The sequence below is a fragment of the Anomaloglossus baeobatrachus genome, chromosome 2, assembly GCF_048569485.1.
Source record: "Anomaloglossus baeobatrachus isolate aAnoBae1 chromosome 2, aAnoBae1.hap1, whole genome shotgun sequence".
Taxonomy (NCBI): domain Eukaryota; kingdom Metazoa; phylum Chordata; class Amphibia; order Anura; family Aromobatidae; genus Anomaloglossus; species Anomaloglossus baeobatrachus.
This window is the reverse complement of record NC_134354.1, coordinates 143,847,656-143,875,143: the sequence shown is the minus strand read 5'-3', so window position 1 is coordinate 143,875,143 and position 27,488 is coordinate 143,847,656. Positions and strand designations below refer to the sequence as shown.

General features: G+C 41.9%; 1 protein-coding gene across 1 annotated transcript in view; it reads left to right on the top strand.

The window, feature by feature from the left end:
- The first annotated feature begins 19,272 nt into the window (after window positions 1-19,272).
- The window catches only part of PHEX (phosphate regulating endopeptidase X-linked), a 323,898-nt gene continuing 315,682 nt past the window's right edge, over window positions 19,273-27,488 (top strand). The window contains exon 1 of the mRNA XM_075335407.1: window positions 19,273-19,593. Coding sequence (XP_075191522.1) covers window positions 19,470-19,593 — 124 coding nt within the window. The 5' untranslated portion in view covers window positions 19,273-19,469. The remainder of the gene's footprint in view (window positions 19,594-27,488) is intronic.

Sequence of the window (27,488 nt, the reverse complement as noted above, 5' to 3'; positions counted from 1 at the left end):
CAAGATCCAAAGGAGGTTGTAATTACTTATGACACCTTTCATGCAGGATTATAGAAAAGATGTGTCTTTATTATTTCATTATCATTACTGCATTGTTAGTAGCTAATGTACATCATCTATTTAGTCTATTGAGCCGTCAGTATTCTATCATCATAGGGTGACCAATCAAAAAACACCAACTCAGCTCAGATGACATGATGCTAATTACAGTTGTATCATCTACTTTTAGAAATGCTCTTTGTGTAAGGTATACAGTTTTAAGATTTCTTAGCTTAGTTTCTTAGCATATTGACATGTTTCTATATGTTTTCTTTCGTGTTTGTTGAGGTGCCTGAATTATGGCCAACATTTGTGGCCCCTCTGTGGTGACTTAAAGATAGATGCCTTCTTACTTTATCAAAGTTTCAAGAGAATATCACTACAATAAAGGAGACAGGCCTCAACGACATTCACTTCAGCCAGGGAGTAAAAATGTCCAGCATTCAGCATTTGTAGACCCACATAAGATCTTGTTATCATCATTGTAGATCACATTGGACCTAATAAAGAACTTTGTAAAGGCAATGGATAAAAATGCAAAAACATTCAAGTATCTCATTGATACATTTCTAAGGTTGAGTGAAGAAAATACAAATGATGGATCCATTATTGGACCTTAGATTCGTAAGCTTCATCAAGAAGAAGAGTTTCTCTGTGTGTTGCAGGACAGGGAAAAGACTGCATGGGTAGCATTTGTATTAGTGGTAACTATTAGTTTGGGAAACTCAAGAACAGATGACTATGAAGAGTTGGTCTAAAATTTCCTCAAAACATATAAGGATCTTGGTGGTAACAAGTCCTTAAAGATTAATTTCTTACATTCGCATCTAGACTTTTTTTCCACCAAACTGCGAAGCAGCGAGCAATGAGCACAATGAGAGTTTTTACCAAGATACTGCGGCCGTGGAGAAACTATGTCAAGGAAAATGAAATCCATCAATACTTGCAGATTTCTCTTGGACAATTGTACGAGATGATCAGGAGTAAAGCCTTCTTTACACGTTGCAATTAGTTGTACAATCGCATTTGCGATGTGACACGCCCAGGTTGCATACGGGATCTTATGAGATCACACGTAGGTCGTTCATTTGCTGTCACACGAGCGTTAGTAGTCTATGTTAAATTGATCAATTTTGTGTGCGATCCTTTAGATCATGTGTTCTGTGACGTATGCATTGGGCACCTTTTTTTTTTTTTTTATTTATTGACTTGCCAAGCGTGTGTAATGTGTAGGGATGCGTTTTTACTATGTCATCTGCCATTCAGCTCTGCTACATGGCCGCTAACAGCAGACACAGACAGCCATGTAGCAGAGCTGAATGGCAGATGACAGCAGACACAGACAGAGCCGCACTGTCAGAATGAACTCGGGTGAACTTCACCCGACTTCATGGTCATGCTGCGGCTCTGTCTGGGTCGCGCCCTGATTAGCGGTCACCTGTGAAGGGCTCACCGGTGACCGCTAATCTCCTAAGTGACTGAAGTTAGCAACCCTCTCTCATACTCACCAATCCCCGATCCCCGGCACTGCACGGCGTTCACACTGCTCCGGCGGCTTTTACTGTTTTGAAAAAGCCGGCCGCCCATTAAACAATCTCGTATTCCCTGCTTTCCCCGCCCACCGGCGCCTATGATTGGTTACAGTGAGACACGCCCCCACGCTGAGTGACAGGTGTCACACTGCACCCAATCACAGCAGCCGGTGGGCGTGTCTATACTGTGTAGTGAAATAAATAATTAAATAATTAAAAAAAACGGCGTGCGGTCCCCCCCAATTTTAAAACCAGCCAGATAAAGCCTTACGGCTGAAGGCTGGTATTCTCAGGATGGGGAGCTCCACGTTAGGGGAGCCCCCAGCCTAACAATATCAGCCAACAGCCGCCCAGAATTGCCGCATACATTAGATGCGACAGCTCTGGGACTGTACCCGGCTCTTCCCGATTTGCCCTGGTGCGTTGGCAAATTGGGGTAATAAGGAGTTATTGGCAGCCCATAGCTGCCAATAAGTCCTAGATTAATCATGTCAGGCGTGTATGAGACACCCTCCATGATTAATCTGTAAATTACAGTAAATAAACACACACACCCGAAAAAAATCCTTTATTAGAAATAAAAAACACAAACATATACCCTGGTTAACCACTTTAATCAGCCCCAAAAAGCCCTCCATGTCCGGCGTAATCCAGGATGCTCCTGCGTCGCTTCCAGCGCTGCTGCATGGAGGTGACCGGAGCTGCAGAATACACCGCCGCTCCGGTCACCTCCACACAGCAACTGAAGAGTGCCGCGCGATCAGCTGAGCTGTCACTGAGGTCACCCGCTGTCACTGGATGCAGCGGTGGCCGCGGGTAACCTCAGTGACAGCTCAGCTGATCGCGCTACTCACCGCCGCTCCTCTCACCTCCACGCAGCAACTGAGGTGAGTAGCGCGATCAGCTGAGCTGTCACTGAGGTTACCCGCGGCCACCGCTGCATCCACCGCTGGATCCAGTGACAGCGGGTAACCTCACTGACAGCTCAGCTGATCGCACGGCTGTCTTCATTAGCTGCGTGGAGGTGACCGGAGCGGCTGTGTCTGCTGCAGCTCCGGTCACCTCCATGCAGCAGCGCTGGAAGCGACGCTGGAGCATCCTGGATTACGCCGGACATGGAGGGCTTTTTGGGGCTGATTAAAGTGGTTAACCAGGGTATATGTTTGTGTTTTTTATTTCTAATAAATGATTTTTTCGGGTGTGTGTGATTATTTACTGTAATTTACAGATTAATCATGGAGGGTGTCTCATACACGCCTGACATGATTAATCTAGGACCGATTTGCCAACGCACCAGGGCAAATCGGGAAGAGCTGGGTACAGTCCCAGAACTGTCGCATCTAATGTATGCGGTAATTCTGGGCGGCTGCTGGCTGATATTGTTAGGCTCGGGGGCTCCCCATAACGTGGAGCTCCCCATCCTGAGAATACCAGCCTTCAGCCATATGGCTTTATCTGGCTGGTTTTAAAATTGGGGGGGACCGCACGCCGTTTTTTTTAATTATTTAATTATTTATTTCACTACACAGTATAGACACGTCCACTGGCTGCTGTGATTGGGTGCAGTGTGACACCTGTCACTCAGCGTGGGGGCGTGTTTCACTGTAACCAATCATAGGCGCCGGTGGGCTGGGAAAGCAGGGAATACGAGATTGTTTAATGGGCGGCCGGCTTTTTCAAAACAGTAAAAGCCGCCGGAGCAGTGTGAACGCCGTGCAGCGCCGGGGATCGGTGAGTATATGAGAGAGGGGGATAGACTGACATGGACAGAGAGTGAGGGACAGAGATAGTGACCGACTGACAGAGATTAGTGAATGACAGACATTGTCAGGCGCTTCAGAACGCAGCTTTTCAGCTGCGCTCTGAAGCGGACCTTTTTTAAGCTGCGGTGCAGAGCGCACACCTGCGCACATAGCCTCAGACACCAAAATCGTATGAGGGATGTCACACGTTACAATTGACTAGGTTCGTGCAACAAAACGCTCAATTCTAGACAAAGATACGATGTGTTTGCGATCAACGGTTTTGCGTTCAATCCTGATCGCACGTAGCTGTCACACGCAGATACCTCACAAACGATGCCGGATGTGCGTCACTTACAACTTGACCCCAACGACGGATTGTGAGATATATTGAAGCGTGTAAAGTGGGCTTAAGAGAGACCAGCAAAAAAGTTGTCACTGAATGAAGATTAAAATTGTGTAGTTCAATTTCTGTAACCGTTTATAATTCACTATAGTGTTTATATATGTGTGTGGCCTAGTAACCCCTTCTTACCCATTCCTGTGTTGTAATAATATGTAATGAATATGTATAAAAATGTGTTTTATTACTTATGTGTTCTCAATGTAAATGAGCCAGGGCTCTAGCCCCATTGGTGTCCCATCGACCTGTGGTCGTTTGCATGTTTTCCATGGTATCACACGTGACCATCGCTACTTGAGATTTCGCGCATGCGCACTTACCATTCCCACAGACGTTGCTTCTTGTCTTCAGATGCGCTCTGCACATGACCGGACCGCAGGAGTCTTCTGAGCATGCACAGAGCGCGTCTGAACACGAGAAGCAAGCAAGGCAGCGGGATTGGTAAATGCGCATGCATGGGATCTCAAGTAGCGACGGTCACGTCACTGATGTAAATCCATGGTATCACGCCCACAGAGGCTTAATACCACGGAAAACATGCAAATGCCCACAGGGCGATGCGACGTCCATGGGCTAGAGCCCCTGCTCATTTACATAGGGTACACATAAGTAATAAGTTTGTAGGTTAGAACACATAAATGACCTGACAGGTTCCCTTTAATTATATAGCTCTTGCAAAAATTAAGAGACCACTTCCAAATTGTCAGTTTTCCTGATTTTTCTCTTTATAGGTATATTTTTGAGTAAAATATAAATTGTTCTTTTATTCTATAAACTACTGATAACATGTCTCTGAATTTCCAAGCAAAAAAAAAATGAAAATGAAAAATACTCAAATAACAAAAAAATGCATTGCTTTCAGAAACATACAAGGTAATCCTGGAAAAACAGTTGCTTCCTTCAGCTCAGGCAATGTTCCTCAACTCTGAGGACTGTTTTTTCCAGCAGGACAATGCACCATGCCACACAGTTAGGTCAATCAATGTGTGGATGAAGGACCACCACATCAAAACCCTGTCATTGCCAGCCCAATCTCCAGACCTGAACCTCATTGAAAACCTCTGGAATGTAAATCAAGAGGAAGATGGATAGTGACAAACCACAAACAAAGAACTGCTTAGATTTTTGTGCCAGGAGTTTCAAAAGGTCACCCAAAAGTAGTGTGAAAGACTGGTGGAAAGCATGCCAAGACGCATGAAAGCTGTGATTAAAACTCATGGTTATTCCACAAAGTATTGATTTCTGAACTCTTCCTGAGTTAAAACATTATTAGTATTGTTCTTTCTAAATGATTATGAACTTGTTTTCTTTGTATTATTTGCGGTGTCTGAAAACAATGCATTTTTTTGTTATTTTGACCATTTCTCATTTTCAGAAAATAAATACAAAATGTATTGCTTGGAAATTCGGAGACATGTTGTCAGTAGTTTATAGAATAAAGCAGCAATTTATATTTTACTCAAAAATATACCTATAAAGAGAAAAATCAGAAAAATTGGAAGTGCTCTCTTAATTTTTGCCAGAGCTGTATGTATAGCAGTAAAATGAAAGCTCTTTGTTATCATAAAATCCAGAACTAACTAAAAAATATAATCGTCGGATTTGAATTCAGGAGGTCAAAATCACTAAGAAATGGCTCATTTCATAATTGACCTTGACAATTTTTTAAAGTATGTAGAAGTTTTATTTTGGTGGAAAACTTCAGCAAAAAAAAAAAGTCCAAATGTTAATTGAAACATTTTGTCACCGGAAAAGTCACAAGGGTTTAGAATTTTATAAACGCCTTTCACCCTGATAAGTTGCCAATGTTATTCAATAGACGTCTCAACTGCAGCCCTTCACTTTGCAGGGAAACGAATTAGTAGGAAACTGTCAGCAGTCTCATTGACACCTCTTTTGGAGTTTATAGCCAAATGTCACAAAGGGGCCAGGAAATGACATACTGTTTTCTTAGAAAGTGCTATTTATATGTATATCCATCACTTAAGAAAAACATTCTTCACTTAACAAAGCTTTATCAGATTGCAACATTAGCCTGCCTTGTAATTGATTCTATAGGTAATGGGAAACACAAGCAATAATGTAATCTACCGTATTGTGCAATACAGGATTAAATGCACACAGACATTGGGCTATGATGTATTTGTGATAAAGCGGAGATTCAGCTGCCAAATATTTCTATAATCATAACTAAGAACATTCTTGGCAATGCTATCAATGCTATCAAAATCTGTTTCACCATTGTCCACCTTAGTGTAGACTTTTTGCTCATAACAAAAACTGGATGAAAGATTTATTGCAAAGCTTCTATTTAGAAATGTAATAACAGCTAAAAGATAAAAATAAAGAAATATTTCACAATTGCTCCATTTTCACACATCCACAACACTTTGGGACTTTACCAGATTCTTATCAACAACTTTTATCTGATGCTGACCAATCATTCATGGTGGAGGCATTAAAGGCCCCTTTGCACACTGAGACTTTCTAGCGATCCGACCTGGCCGGGATCGCTGGAAAGTCTCTGGTGAGCTGTCAAACAGGCAGATCTGGCCAACAACGCAGCAGCGATATGGACCTGCAGAACGACCTCGCTGGTCGTTGGGGACGTGTCAAAGCAGCTATTTGAAAGGGAAGTCGCTAATGAAGTCGTAACGGTGTCAAACATAACGATACTTGCTGCACAGCGGGAAACAAAGGACCAAAAAAATGTTTCTGAGAGATGTGTAGCGATCAGCGACCTCACAGCGGGGGCCAGGTCACTGATGCGTGTCACACACTGCAATGTCGCTGTGGAGGTCGCTATTATGTCACAAAACCGGTGACATTACAGCGATATTGCTAGCAATGTTGCAGTGTGTAAAGGGGCCTTAACACCTTATGACAACTTTGAGCAGAGGATCTAAACACAACCGACCCCAAACCTTGGACAGTCATCGTTTATCAAGCCACATAAGAAAATATGCAGTGCTGTGATGGCTTTGAAATGTAAAATAATGTTTTAATGGTATTATTTGGCATCATTATCTACAGGGGCACGATTTATTTGGTGTTATTTTGCTCAGTATTGCAAAATGTGGTGTTGAACTATGGGTGAAGATTACTCCTTTACCCGAACATGTTGGTGGGAATGTGTCACAAGAAAATATCTCTATTCTGATAAAGGTTGTTTTAAGTTTTCTAAATCATTATCTTTGTCAAAAAAAAAAAAAAACAATCTAGCAACTTGCACACTGGCCACTAAGCCTAATGCTTCTTAATAATTCCTGTTTCTCACGCTGGTGGGTGTGAACCAAATGTGCCACGAGAATGGGCTCATCCTGGAGGGGCATCACTAAGTGACTACCTTGTCTTCACTAGATCTGATGGTGAGGTTGTTCTTGTGCTGGAAAGAAGCCACCAGGTACCACTCCAGGGGAATTCTGGGCACTGTAGCAGCTGATTCCAGGGGTCAGGGATGCAGGGACAGACTCAGGTGCAGGTCGGGCAGCTGGTACAGACTGGAGAGCTGGCAGGATAGCAGGTACTGACTGGATGTCAGATACAGGCAGGAGAGTAGCTACTAACTGGATGGCTTCTACAGACTGGACGGCTGATACATGCAGGACAGCAGGTACTGACTGGAAGGTAGGTAATGGCAGGACAGCACTTACTGACTGGATGGCAGATACTGGCAAGATAGCTGGTACAGACTGGATGGCTGGAACAGACTGGATGACAGGTTCAGGCATGATAGCAGGTACTTACTGGACGAATATTAGAACACAGGTACAGGTTAGCAGACACAAGATATGGGCACAGGATACGGGACCTGATAACTAGCAACCATGCATCAATAGAATTAACACATTGCTCAGGCACCTCCCAAGGGGGGAGGATGCCTTACATACCCTAAGCCTTTCAGCCATAGACTGAGAGGCACTTTTGGGCTAGGGCATGCTGGTCTTTTAAGAAGAGAAAGGAGCGCACACTCCTGAGAGACCTGTATGGCATGCACAGGAACAGAAAACCATAATGGGGACAGAAGCCACCACTGAGTGGTCGGGAAGTTAAAAGCACTGGTGTCCCTACTGGGAGATGGAAGTGGGATATCGTGGGTATGTTGATGCCGTTAAACTGTCATTTTCAAGACTATTGGAGACAATGATTTCGAAGCCCCACTGGATGACGATCTTTGTTCAAAATACGGATTTACACAATATGATATTTTCTGATCACAAGTTCCCTTTAATGAAAAATAGTGATTGACCTGTATATCTTCAACCTTTGCATGAAAATGGAAAGATTTTTTCTGTTTCTCAGCCAACGTCAATTTATCTGCTTAATAAACAGGAATAAGGGATCATTCCTTTTTCCTGTAAGAAATTCCAATAATTTATTTCTTACAAAAAAATAGAACATTTTCTCTGCTTTCCTGAAAGCAGTGAGTCTTGTTGGACATTATTGCTGTAATGTTTTATCTGAGCTTTTTGTGTTTTCTTGCTCACCTTCTTCACCTGATGTCTCTGGTTCTGTCTCTAGTTCTTTCTATGACGTCACACCCCTCCAAAGACATCAGGCTGAATGTCTTGGAGATATATTTGATCTATTCTTTCATTCTCACATTCAAATTATAATTCTTTTCATCTTCATCTAAAAATATCTGTGATAATCATCACTACTGACTCTGGTGAAACAATAATATGCACACTAATCATTTTTATGTGAGCTTGTTACTTACTAATTGACCTTCCGCTGAAAAAAAACTAGCTCCACTCCAAGCCAGGCTGTACTAATAACTCTGCTCTTTGTTGTATATAATGCTGGTTATTTAAAATAATTATTTATAAAGATCTCGAAAACTCTCCATTTCTCACACTGTCTACGCAAATAGCCTCTCCAGAATGCAAAGGATTTTATCTCTGGCACTATCCATTTAACAATCCTAAAAGTCAATATGAATCTTTTAATGAGCCTTGTCACATAACTTAGGATAAGAAGCCAAAACAAAAGCTCCATTTGCAGACACATGTTACATGGTGTTACCCCTCCTCTGTGCAAAGCAGGAGATCTGATTTGGCTCCTCTGACTGGAGGGCTAAAGAGAAACGTTTCTTTTTTTGGAGAATGGCATGTCTGAAATGCCGGTGTAAGAAGACTTATAGGCCATTCAATGGTCTGGGAAATTAAATATGTAAATAGTGTTTTCAGAAGGACCACCAGTGAAAGGCATATTATTTAGAACTCCAGTCAGAGGACTCTCATCTAGGCAAATCAGATCTACTGCTTTGCACTGAGGGTCAACACCCCAAAAACATGTCTGGAAGTGAAGGTTCTGGTTTGGCTTCTTACCCTAAGTCATGTGGCAAGGCTTGTTAGGGTTGATATTAACATTTAGGATTTACATCCAATAGATGGTATCAGAGATCAAATCCTCTTCTTTCTGAAATGACTATTGGCATACTTCATTTCCCAGAGGAAATTGCATGGTCAATAAGTCTCCTTACATGGGCATGTAAGGAGAAACATCCCCCTTAGACTCCCACTTTTCTAAATGTACTTCTCACATGTCCATTCTTAAATTCCAAAGAATACCATGTTACATATCTCAATATTTACAACTGTAGTGTCACAAGGAGATTTTTGCAGGCATCAACAACTATCATGGCGGCGTCAGGATCTGTGGAAACTGCAGATTCTGGCACTCTGCCCACTAATTTCTCTTAGGTTTGTAATCAGCGCAGGGAGACACGGGTGTCGACCCACATGCTTAGGCAAACTAGCAAGAGTTAATCTCTGCTGGACTGCTTGTTAGTCTCTTTGATTACATGCTGTGAGGGAGCCAATCACGTATGCTCCCCTCCTATATATGCTGTCTGGACTACTCCATTAATGGCAGCTATGGTTTACCTATACTGGTTTAGGGATGTGTTTTGATCCAGACCTACTGGTGGTTTTTGTGCGTTATGCTGTGAGCGATTCTGGCCCTTGTTGACTTTTTGTTGCTACCTTGCTGCTTTTGCCTTTTCTCCTTAGTCACCTACTGTTTGTTCCTGTGAGTCTGCAGTGTGTCTGAGTTTTTGGTTTCCCCTGTCTGTCTTAATCTGTGTTACCATCATACTCCTGCCCCTTCCTTCCCTGGGGAAAGAGGGGAGGTAACTTAGGCATCCCCGCCATTAGAGGTAACCCTGAAGTTAAAGATAGCCCAGGGTCCCCTAGCGTGAGGGAAAGTTTAGGAGCCCCCTATCCCTCGCTATCCTGCAGATACATAGACTATGGCTAATATGCATTCTGAACCAGTCGCAAATATCTTCTCTTCACTGCAATGTTCTAGGTAACCCTCAGTGCATCACTTTGCACTTTATACCTGTGATAGATCAAATACTGGCTGTGTGTAATTAGTGCATGAGCTTTGTTTGTATTCTCAATGCTAAAATAAGAAATTGATCCACTGGATTAATTTAGCATCATGTAACTATTGTGTGTTGTAGCGCTGGCATCCCTGAAGGGACGCTGACTTCCTCACTGCCCAGGCTGGGTCGCATCCTGCCCTCTACTCCTCCAGCCATCCACGTGTGCTGCTGCTTCTTTTCCCTCCTGGGGCCTGTGTACGCAGCCCAGGTCTCCCGGGAGTGTGCTTGGGGTGCACATGTGTACACCAACCCTCCTCCTAAAGGGTTGGCATGCTATTTCCAGGAAATGACTCCCAGCCTATGGCTGAGAGGCACTATGTATTTAAGGCACCCTCCCACTAGGAGAGATGCTTGCGCAATGACTTTAGTTAGTCAGTATTCCAGTCTGCTAGCTAGTTGTCAGATTCCAGTGCTCCTGTCCTGTTATCCATGTGTACATCACCTGTACCTGTCTTCCCATACCTATCTGTTCCTGCCATGCCACCATATCTGACCATACCCGCCCGCCTGTCTGTCTTAGTCATCTTGACTGTACCTGCTGATACCTGTGCCCTTACTGGAGTCCGTCACCTGTACTTGCGTCTGCCTCGTGGTAGGCATTTAGTTAAGCACCTCCCACAAATGGGTAAGCCCGGGTCCCCCCTGTGGTAAAGTGGGTCCACTAACCCCGCTTGCTGCCCCTACACTGGTCGCGAGCATTACATGTGTATTATCAAGGAAGGATGCCGGCAGAGCCACTGGAAAATGACTGAAAAGATGCTGGACAAGATGCTGGTGTTTTCCTCAAGCATCTTTACCGTTCAAATTTCAATGGGTCTAATGAGTATTTAAGACATTGTAAGCATAAAAAGCTTTTACAAGTCACAACTTGTGGTTGTGAAAAAGGTTTGCAACTTTTGGCGTTGTCACACCATTTTTGCCTAACTTTGACTAAGTGGGCAGAGCTTGGCAGGACAGGGGGGTGCAGCTTCTCAATTCATGATGAGCGTCGGAATTTGCTAAGCCACAAATCTTACTCCAGCAGGGACTTCCACTTGTCAGATGCTTCTAATTCATTAACCTCTTCATGACCAGGCTATTTTCCATTTTTTCATTTTTGTTTTTTTTGTACCCTTCTTCCAAGAGCCATAACTTCTATTTTTCCGTACACAAAACCATATGATGACTTGTTGTTTATGGGACAAATTGTACTTTTGTATGACACTATTCCTTTTAACATGTGATGCACCGAAAAGCGAGAAAAAAATTGCAATTGCCTTGAAATTGCAAAAACAGTGCAATTTCACAATTTATAATTGATTTTATTTTCCATGTTCACTATATGGTAAAAGTGACCTGGTCATATGATTCTCCAGGTCAGTATTGATTATGCAGATATCAAACAAGCATAGTTTGTTTTTTTTTTATTTAGGTGGTACTTTTTTTTTTTTTTTTTTTTTTTTACTTTGGTCGGCATTTTTCGAGTCATGTAAAGTTTCATACGGGGCTATGTGAGGACTTGTTTTTGTTCCCTGATCTGACTTTTTGATTATTCCATTTTGGGGTAAATGCAATGTTTTGACTACTTCTAATTGCATTTCATTGCAATTTTGCAGTGGCCCTCAAAAATAATTGTTTTTTTGTTTGTTTTTCTCGTTATACCAATAGAATTTATTTTATTTTACGAACACTGCAATTTTTTCTATTTTTTTTTATTTTCAATTGCTTTACTTTTTGTGGGGCAAAACGGAGGTGATTTGAAATTTTACATTTTTAAACATTTTTTCATACATTTAAAAACTTTTTTCCCTTTTCATTGTATTGTAGGTGCACTACAATGCTTTGATCTGCCCTTCTCATGGCAGATCAAAGTGCGACTGCTCAGGACCTCAATGCCGGCCTGTGTGCATGACGTAGGACGTGTTATGCACCTAGACTTCAGAAGAGGGGGAGAAGAAAGATGGCCGAAAGAGGAGGCGCCGCACCCGGAGAACGGAGACACCCATTTGACCAGTCTGCACCGCAGCGACCGGTTAGGCTACTTTCACACATCCGGTTTGAGCAGTGCGGCTCAATCCGGCTGTGAAACCTATGCAACAGATGCGGCGAAAACACCGCATCCTTTGCATAAGTTTTTACATGCGGCCCGTCCGTTTTTTTCCGGTTGCGGCACGCTACTGAGCATGCGCAGTGGAAGAAACCGCATGCGGCGGCCGGATGCGTTTTTTTCCGCATTGCGCCGCATCCGGCGTCCATAGGCATGCATTGAAAAATGCGCCGCAGCGGCCGGATGCGGCGCGATGCGTTTTTTTTGCCAGACGTAAAAACAGTGCAAGATACGTTGCCTCCGGCCGCCGCTTTAATTAATTTTGCCAAATCTATTGGGATAAAACGGATGCGGTACCGCATCCGTTTTACCCGGTTTTTGCCGGATTGTGCCTGATGGAAAAAACCTGATGTGTGAAAGTAGCCTTAGGCTAATTTCACACATCAGTTTTTGGCATCAGGCACAATCCGGCGTGTGCCTGATGCAACGGATCCGGCGCAGAATATGCAAAAACTGATGTGCCTGATCCTTTTTTTGACGGTTCCAATATACCTGATCCGTCAAAAAACGGATCCGGTGCATCCGTTTTTGCATCCTTTTCGTCCATTTTTTTTGCTGGATCTGGTTTTTTCAATACATTGGAGCATGCTCAGTTTACAAAAACGGATCCGGCGGCCGCATCCGTTTTTTACCGCATTACGCCGGATCTGGTGTCCATAGGCTTCCATTGTAAAACACGCCGTATCACGCCGGATCTGGCGCGATGAGGTTTTTTCGCCGAACAAAAAAACTTTCCAAGATACGTTCCCTCCGGCCGCCGCTTTAGGCAATTATGACGGATCCGGCAAAAGCCGGATGCAACGCAAGGCCATCAGGTACAATACGGCTCTGATACAAATCAATGGGGATAAAACGGATCCGGCGCCGGATCCGTTTTACCCGTTTTTTTCCGGATTGTGCCTGATGGAAACAAACTGATGTGTGAAATTAGCCTTAGGTGAGTATTATAAAGTGTTTTTTATGTTCTACACAGTGGCCTGGGTTCTTATATACAGCATGTTAGAATGCTGTATATTAGAGCCCACTGGTGGTGGCTGCAGTTTATAGTCACCAAATCTGGTGACAGGTTCCCTTTAAAAACAAAAGGATTGTGCATTTTGACATCCAGCAGCTTATTTTTTTTTTCATTAACATTTGCTATACGAAAGAACAGAGATACCACTTACATATGGAATAGCTGGTCCACCAACATTTGTGAGTTTGTATAACATTAATCTAATTTGTATGATCCCTTTAAGTCCTAGGGGCACAATGCTAGACTGCTGAGATTAGGATTCAGGTGCTTCAAGTTATTTTCTAATGATTTGTGCCTCTTCAGTGAGTGCGCATATTGGGTTTCTTCAAAATTCAAGGGTTTGTAGCTTGTTCCCTTTTGCTTTATGTGTTGAAACTGTCAACTTAGAATGTGATCCACATGTTTTTAACCTTGACGGACATATTATATCTTATTTACTTAGAAAAAGAAACATTCAGGTTGTGAAGTTAAGGTTCGGAGGAGGGAAACAACATAGTAATTTGGTTTACTGAAATCATTATATTTAGTACTTTAATTATACGTTCCTCTGTCTAAAGTTGAGAAAGGCAAACATTTGGTCTCAATTATACAACACTGCAGGACTTTTTGTGGTTTTCCGTGTATAGGGTATATGTGGGCTCCCCACATCGAAAGAACCTCAGCGATTAGGTGGGATTAAAATTGCCAGCCAGTGTTTCTGTTCTAAACCTGTCATATTTTTTTTAGATTAAAACGGAAGAAATCAGCCAAGTGTTAGCAGGCTATGAATACAAAAGCATGAAATGGTGTAAAAACACACATATTTCCGAGGGATGTGCACATTTGGAGATCCAAGGGCGTAGCAAACAACATTGGATGACGTGGCTGCTATGGAGCCAAATGACGATAAGGGGATAAGAAAATCTACAATCTGTGCCATGGAAATTGAAGATCTCATATCCTGTGGATTTATACAAGAATGTATTGATTAATAACATTGGTAAAGAGGCCAGCACCACCAGTCTTTGAGTTGTAGTCTGACCATGGTGGTGATTACCTTATTTGCCATATTGGAGGCCAATGTAACCAATGATACCAATGTAACAGAGCATTATCTCTCAAAACCTTCATGTAGAAGAATATGTTTATAAAAGATTTAACATGCAAAGTACAGAACAATCTAACATTTGTGAACAAATCTCTAACAGAGCATCATGTCATGATGATAATAAAGGGAAGCACCTTTCAAAACTCGTCAGTCAAGTACAATGAAACCTCTCCAAAAGACCAGATCATTAGAGGACACATTTTGAAGCCTTATCCCTAATAAGTCTAGATTTGATACATTCTCATGTAAAGACATATAGCATAAACAATGTCTGACAGATTAATGCATTTTTTCTTTTTAAAGCTGTTCATCTTTTGTACACTGAGGAAAGATAAGGAAGGGCACCTAGTTTTCAATTAAACTAAATTTGAGCAGTCATCAGCTTTACTGGGGAAGGCTCTGGCATAACTATATTAAAAACAACATAAACCCATAAGTTGAACTGTCATATTTTACTGACTGTTATGCCCACCAGAGTCTTATGGTGCATTTATACTCATGACTTGTTTGGCGATTGGTGGTCATTCAATATCGTGTTTAGACAGGCTGAACAAATATGTGATGCGCACAGAATGATCGTTAATGATCGTTCTGTGAGAATAGAGTGTCATTGTAAGGGTACGCTCACACGAGCGTGAAAATCGGACGAGTGCAATGCGAGAAATTCTCGCATTGCACTCTGACCAATGTTAGGCAATGAGGTTGAGCTGTTGGTCAGCTTTTCTCGCATCCAGATTCTGGATGCGAGAAAAGCGGCAGCATGCTGCGTTTTGCTGCTACCGCCGTATCTCTCGCACCCATTCAAGTGAATGGATGCGAGAGATACATCGGACTGCACTCGGATGTTATCCCAGTGCAGTGCGATCTACACACAGGCTGACAGTGGAGGAGATGGGAGGATTAACCCCTCCCTCCTCTCCGCAGCGCCTGCACTCATCTTCACAGCTGTGACCCGATCGCAAGATCGGGTTACAGTCGCATGACACCCGGCTCACGCTCGCAGCAGAGCCTGAGCCGGGGGACATTAGCATATCGCATCCGATGCTCTCGCATCGGATGCCATACGCTTGTGTGAGTCCAGCCTTAGCTTCAAAATCATTTCACCTGTTGTTGGGTGATTGGTAGCCTGTTTACACTGCCCCGATTATCATTCCTAGAAGTGCAGTGGAAATGAATCCTCAAAACTCAGATTAGTGTTAATCTTAAAGAGTTCTTCTCGACATTGTATATACACCTGGTGTTGGTAAGTTCTGCTGCCTTTTTCCTGTAGTTTTCTTTGTGTCTTATGTTCATTTCAGGGAGTTTTTTTAATTTTAGGGTAAGGACTCAAAAGATGAGGAGGACCTTTGAAGTGGGTTGCTAACATATGGACTTTGGCCAAAATATGGCCAAGTACTTCATTCATATTTTACATCTTTTTGCACATTTTTTCATTTTTGTGAAGGATGTAGTCAGGCATTGTTAGTGTTGGCTTGAGGAACTTCAGATGCTTGTTCCTGTGGGTTGTACATACATAGTGCTGGGCAGCCCACATGATCTAATAGTCTATGTGTGACCAATAGGCTGTAAGCCAGACATAGTGTACTACACCTGTGTGACTGGCATCCTATACAAGCCTTATCTCTCTCACCCACAAAGCTTTCCACAGTTCTGCACCACCCTACATCTCCTCCCTCACCTCTTTCTATCACCCTACCTGTCCCCTCCGTTCCACTAATGACCTAAGACTGTCATCCGCTATGATTCAAACCTCCCAATCCCCTGTCCAAGATTTCCCGTGACTGCACCAATTCTTTTGAACGCACTACCCAGGACAATTCGCTTAATTCAAAATACTCACAGTTTTAAGCGTGCCCTAAAACCGCATTTCTTTATACTAGCCTAGCTCCTCACTTATGTAAATATTCCCAATTTGCCCTTATATTATTTTCTTCAAAATTTGGTCCTTTTTATCATATGTTTACACACTCTCTATGCACTCAATAGACCTCTGTACCTGTACTTGTACAAATACTGGCTGGTGACCCCTTCATGCAGCCATTTATGAATCCCCTATTTATAATATTGATTGCTGGACCATACGATTCAAGCACTTTTCACCATTTACCTTTTGTGTCTCCCCTATTTCCTCATAGATTGCAAGTTGCCTTTTTTCTGTGATTTTTTTTTATTCTCAACATTGTAAGTTATCACTTACTGCTTCCTCAGTGCATAGCACTCTGAAATTCCCCCATGGAATGAATTGGTAGTTATGCTTCTAAATTAATTTTCTATGGTGACTGCTACAAAAAGCTGAGTGATGCATGCTGCAATCTCCAGCAGTCCCATAAACAATGAATATAGCAGTAGCGACCAAAACTCCATTCTGATGGGGTTTCTCAGAGCCCTTTTTTGATACCAGAATGAGAGGACATCTTGTGCAGAGCTAAATCAGTTCTTAATTGGGATATTTGTGTACCTATTTTGGCTTTATTCATACTTTATGGATATAGATATTATATTTTTCTTACTTTTAACGGCCTTCAGCTCAATCTTGAGCCATGGCAACTTGATGGATGAATGCTCGGTAGGAAGATCAATCTTGTGCAAGCCTAGATAGGTCCACCAGGGTCTTCTCCGCCATTTCCTTAATTATATCAATCAATCGGGTTGCTAGTCTTCCTCTTTGCCTTGTTCCTTCTAGTCTGACTATGATGTCTTTCTCCAGTGATTGCTCTGTTCGTATGATGTATTCAAAGTAGGCAAATCATAGCTTGGTAATCCTTGCTTCAAGTGACATGTCTGGGATGATTTGTTCCCAAATTGATTTGTTTGTTCTTCTTGCCATCCATGGTATTGATAACATCCTTCTCCAGCACCACATTTTAAAGGCGTTGACACTTCATCTGTCTTTTTTCTTTGTCCTCCAGGTTTCCGATCCATAGCTAACTACAGAAAGACCAGACTATGTCCGAACTTTATGTATATACAATTGAAACCAGAAGTTTACATACACTATCTACTTATTTACCAAAATTCCAAAATTATTGATATTTTCCAAATGCCAGAATAATGAAAGAAAGAAAAAATGTTTTAAGGCATTTTTATCACTTTCTGAAAAGTCAAAAGTTTACATACATTTTATTAATATTTGGTACCATTGCCCTTAAACTGTATGACTTGGGTCAAACGGATTAGATATCCTTCCACAAGCTTCTCACACTAGTTGGTAGGAATTTGGACCCATTCCTCCTGATAGAAGAGGTGTAACTGAGCCATGTTTGTATGACACTTTGCTTGCACCTACCTGCCTTTTCAGCTTTGCCTATAAATTTTCAATAGGACTGTGATCAGGGCTTTATGATGGCCACTCCAAAACACTGACTTTGTTATCCTTAAACCACTTTATAACCAGTTTGGCACTATGCTTTGAATCATTGTCCTTTTGGAAGACCCATTTCCACCCTAGCTTTAAGTTCCTGGCAGATGTCTTGAGATGTTGCTTCAATATTGCCATATAATCTTCTTTTATGCCATCTATTTTGTAAAGTGCACCAGTTCCTCCTGCTTCAAAACAACCAGAAAATATGATGCTGTCACCCCCGTGATTCACAGTTGGGATGGTGTTCTTAGACTTCAAAGCTTCTCTCTTTTTCTCTCGAAATGTAACGATGGTCATTATGCCCAAATAGTTCAATTTTAGTATTGTCAGACAACAGAACATGTGTCCAAAAATTAAGGTCTTTGTTACTGTGTGCATTTGCAAATATTTATCTGTCTTTTCTATGGTTCTTTTGGAGTAATGGCTTCTTCCTGGCAGAGTGGCCTTTCAGCCCATGTTGATACAGTACTCATTTCACTGTAGATAATGACGCAATCTTACCAGCTTTTGCCAGCATCTTCACAATGTCTTTTGCTTGTGTTCTTGGGTTGATATGTACATGTCTGAGCAAAGCATGTTCATCTCTGGTACACAGAACCTGCCTCCTTCCTGAGCTGTATGATGGCTGGACATTCCCAACTTGTTTGTACTTGCATATAATTGTTTGTACAGATGAACGAGGCACCTTCAGGTATCTGGAAATTGCACCCAAGGATGGACCAGACTTGTGCAAGTACACAATTGTCTTTCTGAGATCTTGGCTTATTTCTTTTGACGTTCCCATGATGTTACACAAAGAAGTAGATTTTGACAATAAACCTATCAAAAGCTTCCAAAGACATGACCTCATCATACGGGCTATCCCATATTGTTTAAAGGCATAGTACTCTTAGTGTATGTCAATTTTTGACTTTGCAGAAAGTAATAAAAATGCCTTCAAAGATTCTCTCTCATTATTCTGGCATTTGGCAAATATAAATAATTTTGGTATCTGATTGACCTAAAACAGGAAAGGTTTATTCTAATTTCATGTCAGATAGTGAGAAAAACATGCAGATGTGTCTTTTTAGAGATAGTGTATGTAAACATCTGGTTTCAACTGTAGATGTTTATAGATCTTATAGAGTCATATACTTTATGTATATAGATCTTATATATTCTTGATTAAATATATAAACATAAGAAATTATTGCAGCTTTTTTCTTCCAGTGTTTTACTTCTTCCTTTTTTTAAGGATGTGCAGAGTGAGGATAGATCATGTCATATTTTGGCAAGCTAAACCCTGGAAGCTTAACAACTAAAGTTAAGAAAAAGATTAACCGTACGAGATCTGAAGATTATGAACTCCATTTGTACACAGTGTTTTAAGTTGTGTATGACACAAAATACACGCTCCCTTCTAGCGTTTTATGATTCCAACCATCCGGCTAGCAACATGTAGATGATTTGAGCCGCACAGCCTAGCACTGCAGCATACTTTACAGACCACAGAAGTTTTGTGAATATGAAAAGTCACCATTCATTTTGGCAATTCTCAGCCGGTGAGTTGTGTGTAGTTTTTTTCTTCCAGAAGAGGAGGGATAGGGAAAGCCCTTGTTTTTTTTTATTGTGCTCCATTCCTCCCACCCCTCTATAGAAGGAGGAGAGACAGAATCTGATGACTAAAAACTTGTAAAGATGTGTATTCTATGAAGAAGACGTAAGGGCAGGAAGCTCATTTAGAACATGGGTTTGTGATTAAAACCCTCAAGAGGAACATTAAAGGGAGAAGGAAATTTGTCCTCAGCCACTTCTCTTCTCTCACAAGCAGTCTATGGAAGGAGAAAACATGGGCACTTCAAAGTCAGGCAACAAAAGTTCTGCAACTAGAACCATTAAAATAGCCCTGGTCATCTTCATCTTCATCACAGGGATCCTGGCTTTACTGCTTCTATTAGGTAAGTTACTATTATCACAACTAGTGTAAAATGACGAGTTTCATTGGAATGTCTGAATGACGAGCTAATAGCATCTAAATGAATGAAACCTAGTGTGAGCGTAGGATCGAAATACATGTGTAATATGCCCTCACTATAGAAAGTCTCTGCCCATGGGCATCGGGGGTATAGGAGTAAACTTACTGTAAAGTTGGTCAGTGTATGGAAAACTAGGAGGAATTTGGTTATGGTATCACAAGAAGGCGGTCAGGAAAGATACTATATCTTTTGTTTAGATTGGATAAGGTTAAAGCTATGTTCACACAGCACGTTTTTGCTGTTTTTTTTTCTGTTGGTAGTAAAAAAACTGCTTCCACAAAGCAGATTTTGCTGTTTTTTACTTTTTGCTGAGTTTTTGCTGTGTTTTTTTAGCTGCTTTTTAGTGTCATTTGTATACTGTACATGTTTTATTCACCACAAAAGGCACAAAAATGCAGTAAAAAGTAGCAAAAAAGCAGCAAAAACTGCATTTTTGCACTTTCTCATTGCTTTCAATAGTGAAAAAAGCTGCAAAAACTCTGAAAGAACTGACATGCTGCTTCTTTCAAAAACGCAGCAGTTTTCCATTTAAGTTAGGGAAAAAAAAGCAATCGTGTGCATGAGATTTCTGGAATCTTATAGCTGTTGCTGGTACTGTAAAAAACTTTTAATTTGCATAGAATTCCTGAAAAAATCAAGCAAAAAAAAAAAAAAAAACCTGCAGCAAGAAAGCAAAGTGTGAACATAGCCTAAGAATCCTGTTACATTTAAGAAGAAATACATTTTTCATTCCATTTTATAACATATAACATCATGATCAGTTGAATTATTTGCCAATAAACAATAATTAAAATAATTAAAAATGCATAGAACATTTTTTTTTTGCATCTATCTGGTCTAATTTTAATTCAATTATTAAATGGCTCCTGTAACATAGCTTTATTAAAGTTCTCCAATGTTATAAAGTAATAATGTTCAGAAAGCGGAATTAAACAGGTTCGTAGCTTCAAGTCCCCCAAGAGGACTAGTAAAAACAGTAAAAAGTAAAACAAAAAATATAAATAAATAAAAAAAACACTCACGTTCCAAGTACCCCTCTTTTGCCCGATTGAAAATAAAACAATAAAAAAATAAAAAATACACATTCGGTATCGCTGAATTCAGAAATGTCCAATCTATCAAATAAATTAATCCAATAGGTAAACAGGATAATGAAAAAAAAAAATCTAAATGCTGCCGCAACATTGCAGTAAGGCTGGTTTCACACTACGTCTTTTTAACATCCGTCGAAAACGTTTTTTTAACGGAAGTACGGATCCTGTGCAAATCCGTTTTCATGTCAATGCTTTTTCAATGGACTCGCGTCCACCTGCGTTTGCGCAGGATCCGTCCTTTTGCGTTATTTTAACATGTTTCAAAAACGCAACATGTAGCGTTTTTGAGCTCCGTCCAAATACTGCAAATTGCGGGATCCTGACTATAACGCACGCAAACGCAGGTGAACGCTGCATGCTGATAGACAGGATCCTGCTTTTGGACTGAGCATGCCCAGAGTTCTCTCTCTCTCTCTCTCTCTCTCCATAAATATCGGGTATCCAAGGCCGATGTTTACCTTGGTTACCAGCGTCTGCAGCTGTCAGAAGCCTCCTCCCAGTCTAGTTCCCCTCACTCCCGATCACATGACTCCAATGCCCGCCCCTAAACATCCAGTGCAGGATCCTGCAAAATAACATATGCGTTTGCATACGTTATTTGCTGTAAAAGCAGGATCCGTACTTCCGTTAAAAAAACGTTTTCAACGCATGTTAAAAAGACGTAGTGTGAAACCAGCCTAAGAGGTGATCAACACATTATATGTACCCAAAAAGGGTTTCAGTAAAAATGTCAGCTGAGGGCAGAAAAAAACAGCCATCACTAAGCCCCAGATCCTGAAAAATAAAAACATTACGGTTCTCGGAAAATAGCGACAAAAGCAAAATTCTTTTTTTTTTTTTACAAACTTCTTTATTTCAAACTTTACAAATTTCATATCCATATTATATCCAGAAATAAAATGGGTTGGTCTATACAATAGACCTTCATCAGTTTGCGGATTGATATGGAGAAACCACAAAAATAGCAACAAAAAGAGGAGATAAAAACTCCCCGAAAAATTTAATATACTCACAGCAGAAAAGAAGGCAACTAGGCCAGTCAGCCCAGGCCAACACATCTAATGCACCAACAGGATGCAGACAAACCCCTCAATATGATGGACGCTTCACAGGTGCAAGGTAAATTGCATAGAGCGCTGTTCACACTTGTATGCGCATGGTGTCCAGCCAGCAACCTATTACCACGCCCTTACTATTAGATTAGGCGGGTTACCCGGACACTACTCAAATGCAGCACACAGGGACAGAGACTCCATTATGCATGGCCTGTATTAAGGGACGGGGATTGGAAGCGTATGTACATTGGCCAATTTACTAACTACTACCTCATATATATTTGATTTATATTTTTTGCACTTTTTTATACGGGGTGCAGCCAGGACTCTTAATAGAGGCCGCGCATTAATGGAGTCTCTGTCCCTGTGTGCCACATTTGAGTAGTGTCCGGGTAGCCCGCCTATTCTAATAGTAAGGGAGTGGTAATAGGTTGCTGGCTGGGCATCATGCGCATACAAGTGTGAACAGTGCCCTATGCACGCCACTAGTGTGCAATTTACCTTGCACCTGTGAAGTGTCCATCATGTTGAGGTTTGTCTGCCTTCTGTTGGTGCATTAGATGTGTTGGCCTGGGCTGACTGGACTAGTTGCCCTCTTTCTGCTGTGAGTATATGGAGAAACCACCTCAACTTAGCAGCGCTAGAGATTAAAAAGCAGTGTATACTGCATTGAAGTGGAGGTGCTCTGCAATACATGGCAGTGGTCACTACACATTGAATGCTGCACCATTCAATAGGTGTACGTCCGATGGCCATCATAGTAAATAAAAGCTGATCATATAGGCGTTTTCATACTGAATTCCTTCCCCGTTCAGTGGTCCTGACATGTCTTCCGTCCGAACCCCCCCCGCAAAACGATTCAGACGTATGCACTGACGAGGTCACTGACTATAATGGTGTAGACGGAGTCACCGTGTGCTCTGTCGGCGCATACGTCCAAATCTTGTTTTGCGGGTTTTCGGAAGGAAGACGCTACGGATCAAGAATGAGGAGAGGAACGCGGTGTGAAAGCACATTTAACAAATAAATTGACTTTGAAGTACCTTAAGCCCGTTTCTTCTCCCAACATCATCTATCAAGACCCCAGTGCACATTAGATGATTGAAACCAAGAGGACTTTTCTACAAGTGGGGGTGCAGTATTCGTTATGGCGGAGTGGTGCTGGTCCGAGACAGGACATGCGTATAGTTTCTTTCTTTTGTAAACGAACCTGAGACCATTAAGTATAAGATGGACAGAGGTGGGAATCCCTGTAAATATGATTTGTATTTGAGTAGTTGTGTATTTCGTTATACCTGTGAAGTGTGAAACTTTAGAAAGTTCTTTAAAGATTTGATCCTGGACAACAAGCATAGCAATGTTTTTGCAGTCATATAAAATTCTGCCAATTTCTGCTGGTGGCCTTAGCATGAATGGGAAAACTTAAACTGAGACAGATGTTTCATGTCGTTATGGCTTCAACAGAAAACGTTATTGCCCTGTAAGTCTGGTTGAAAGTCTTGCCTGAAAAGGCTTTGATCGTGGACAAACACTTAGGTGTGATGGCAGGCGAAAACCAAACCTGCCAGTTCCTTAATTGCTCTAGTTTACGTTATGCAGATAGTGATCAGCAAGAAGAGGTGTCCAGCAGAGTCCTGGGGCAGGACATCCTTAATCGCTGATTTGTTCCATACATACAGCCATACTAACAAAACCATCTGCACAGAAAACATTTGTGGACTGGTGTTGTGCATCTTACCCACATTGATACATTGTAACAAACTCGCAGGTCAGGAGTGAGATTTGGGCTGCTGATTAGTGATGGGCGGACCCGGACTGTAAAAGTACAGATCTGCGCAGTTTCAAAAGTATCCGGGTGCTGGACCTGGAGTTGTCAGGGAACTTCAGCTAATTACTCGGGAAATAAAAAAAATAAAGATAAAATCAAGAAAATAAAAATCAAGCAAGTGCATTATACTTACAGAGTATCCGGCATGGCTGTAACTCTTCTTCCATGGCCGTTCATTATTGTTCATCCATATTCACTGCTTCCCCTACCCATTGTCAGTCCCCGCATCTGTGATTGGTTGCAGTCAGATGCACCCCTAGCCTGAGTGACAGAGTGTCGGACTGCAACCAATCACAGACCCTGTCCGAGTCTCTATGATGGTGTAAAACGAAATAAAAAAAGAAAATTGGAGTAGGGTCCCTCCATATTATGATATCCAGCCACGCGTTTATCTTGGCTGTGTAACAAGATAAGAGGTATTGCATGTGGCTTTTTTTTTTTTAAATATTTAAATAATCAATTCTTAAAAAACCAGCTTGCGATTGCCCCCCCCAATTTTGATACCCAGCCATGATAAAGCTGACAGCATGGGGCTGGTATTCTCATGCTGGGGAGACCCATAGTTATTGTGCCCTGCAGCCATTATATACCCTAATCCTGGAACTTTACCTGGCAGTTACAGCCGCGCCGGAGACTCGGTAAGTATAGCGTGCTTGCTCCAATCCCCCTATCCCTTCTACCACCATCTTAAGAGCTGGATTCTGGCCCCCATAGACTTATATGGGGACAAGGGTCCAGCCAGATATCTGAGATCAATTCTGGGCTAGACCCATTTTTTTTTTTTTATCTGGTTAGACCCGCCAATCCTGTTATCTGCGAGTCTGCCCATCACTACTACTGATGCATTTCTTTACCTGCATTGATTCTTTGTAACAAAAGTATCAAAACAGTTATGTTATGTTATGTTTGTTATCTCCACTGAAGCATTGTAACAAACTATCAGGACAGGTTATAAATTTGGATGCCATGTTTGTTCCTTGCCTAAACCGACCGATACATTACCGCAGGGTTTGTGCTCCTGATTTGCTCCTTATCACGAGGAACGGGGGCGCCAGGCTAAGTTAGGGTGTCATACCCTCAGTTGAAAGGTAGGAGCAAGTCCTAGGGTATCAATAGGGCTAATATTATCCACAGTCACTATCAAGGGTCTGTGCTTGCATATATATAACTGCTTTCTGTTTCTACTGCTACCCGCTGCCTACTAGATCCGAGGCCCTGTTTGTAGTCCCTGTGTATAACTACCCTTGATTATTTTTCGCTATGGTGTTTTGTTCACTTGGGTGTTTTTAATCTATCAATAAATAAAATTTTGGATTTTAAGGGATTTCTGAATTTTCTTGTTAACCCAAATTGCTATGAAGCCTACCCACAAGATGGCCTTCACGTGTATAAACATGGCAAACATGTTGGCCTTCAGTAGGCCATTTCAATGCCAGCAGTACCCCTCAATTTTGTCGTGGGGAGGGCAGAGGAAGTCAGAAGGGACATCTACCCCCATTTTGAAACTCTTAAAGCCTTAAGTAGGCAACAGTTTTAATAATTCACAAATTATTATTATTTGAACTCCAGAAAACACCATGATGTAATAATATGTCACGTAGTTGAGACACACTAAAGGTCCAGTCACACATAACGAGATCGTGAACGAGATCGCTACTACGTCACAGTTCCCGGATCGTTGCTGAGTCGTTGGTGAAATCGTATGTGAGGTGTCAGACACACCGACTTTAAGAACGAGCATGCGACCCGTATAACGATCTTGTAAATCGTCGGGACACTGTCACACAACAGCTGTGGTAATGATTCTGATCTCGATTAGGGGCGTAGTGAGCCACGTAGGCATGCATTTGTGTTGCCTTTTCCACACCCCTCCGCTCCGATTGGTGGCCAATACTGCGTTCTGATTGGGCGGGTGGGCGGGCCTAAAAGGTAACTTTTGGATCGCGTCATCCTTTGTCACTTCTTTTGAGCTTTGCTTTGAGAATAGAACCTGCGACTCCACCCTGATTCATTCGTACTTTATACCCAGTTGCTTGCTTTTCGGATCGAAGCTGCATCTGCACCCGGATTCATCCCTTCTTCGTTCCCGAGTGTTTATCAGCGCCAACCAATCGGTGCAGAGGGGGCGTGGAAACGGGGACGCAACTACACACCTACGTGCCACACTAAAGTTCTAATCTAGGTCGTTAACGAAATCGTAGGTAGGTGTCAAACATACAGATCCATCCTGCCCACCAGGACTCCAACGAGCCAAAAATGGCCCAGGCTGTTCAGCATCAACCAACGATTTCACAGCAGGGGGTGGATCGTTGGTATGTGTCAAACATGACGACATCGATAGTAAAGTCATTGTTGCATCACAGAAACTGTGACGTAGCAACAATCTCGTTCGCGATCTCGTTATGTGTGAAGTGGCCTTAAGGTACTGTTATACTAACTTATTTTCAATGGACAACAACTTTATCACCTACCAATCCACAGGATAGATGATAGAGCCAAGAGGGACGACAATGGGCAGAATGCGGCACTTTACTCTTGTTAAGAGTGTAGTTGCAGTGCACATTCTTACTGCGCTCAGGCATCCCATAGAGAGCACAGGTTGAGCATGCTGGAATAAAAGTGCTCCATTCTGCCAACCGGTGGAGGTCGCAGTAGGACCCTCATGGCTCTATAAGTTATCTTCACAACACCTTTAAATATAACCTGTCAACATGTCAAAAGTAGACAGTTTTTGCTTTTATCTTATTTCTTCTGTTCCTTTGAATGTTACTTTTTTTATTTTCCCATACGTTTCCAGAAATATGGTCTTTTTTGGGTTTATATTTTTGGTCTTTACAAATTCTCTGGAAAAGACCTTAAAATTTAGCACTAAATAAAAGATCATATTTCTGGAACCATATGGCAGATTGCAAAAACAAACAAACAAAAATGGAATACTTAGGAGAGCAAAGGAAAAAAAATAAGCAAAAACTGTCCACTTTGACTTTTTGACAGGTCCTCTTTAAGGTAATTGCTGGCCACTGCCCCTGCGACCACACAGTCACTTAGAGAAGGACAGGGATAGCACAAAGCTGTGGCCACAGCTGCTGGGATCAGAGAAAACTCCAATCCAGGCAGTTGACTTTTAGTGCAGCTATGAAACTTGTACAAAACTGTTAAAAATCAAATGATCTATTGTCAGGCTGCGATCACACTGCTCTGTGGAGTGGTAATTGCTGGCAGGATTTTCTGACAATAGTCCTGAAAGGGAATCTGTCACCAGGTTTTTTTCTACTCCATCTGAGAGGAACATAATGTATATCAATTGCTATGGTGTTTGCTGTCATTTTGAAAAATCACAGTTTTATCTGGTGCAGATCTAGCAGTTTGTGAAGGCTGAGCTCTTTTTTTTAACCACACCGACAACACTGATTGGCAGTTTTTTGTGTGCACTGTGCATAGGCAGAAAACTGCCAATCAGTTATGGCGGCATGGTTATACAGCGCTTATGGTAAGATGGTAGCAGGTTTATTAGTCTTCGGGTACACTCACACGAGCGTGAAAATCGGATGAGTGCAATGCGAAAAAATCTCGCATTGCACTCTGACCAATGTTAGGCAATGAGTGAGAGCAGTTAGTCAGCTTTTCTCGCATACAGATTCTGGATGCGAGAAAAGCGTCAGCATGCTGTGATTTTCTGCTAGAGCCATATGACTCGCACCCATTCAAGTGAATGGATGCGAGAGATACATCGGACTGCACTCGGATGTTATCCCAGTGCAGTGCGATCTACGCACAGGCTGACAATGGAAGAGATGGGGGATTAACCCCTTCCTCTCCTCCGCAGTGCCCGTCCTCAGC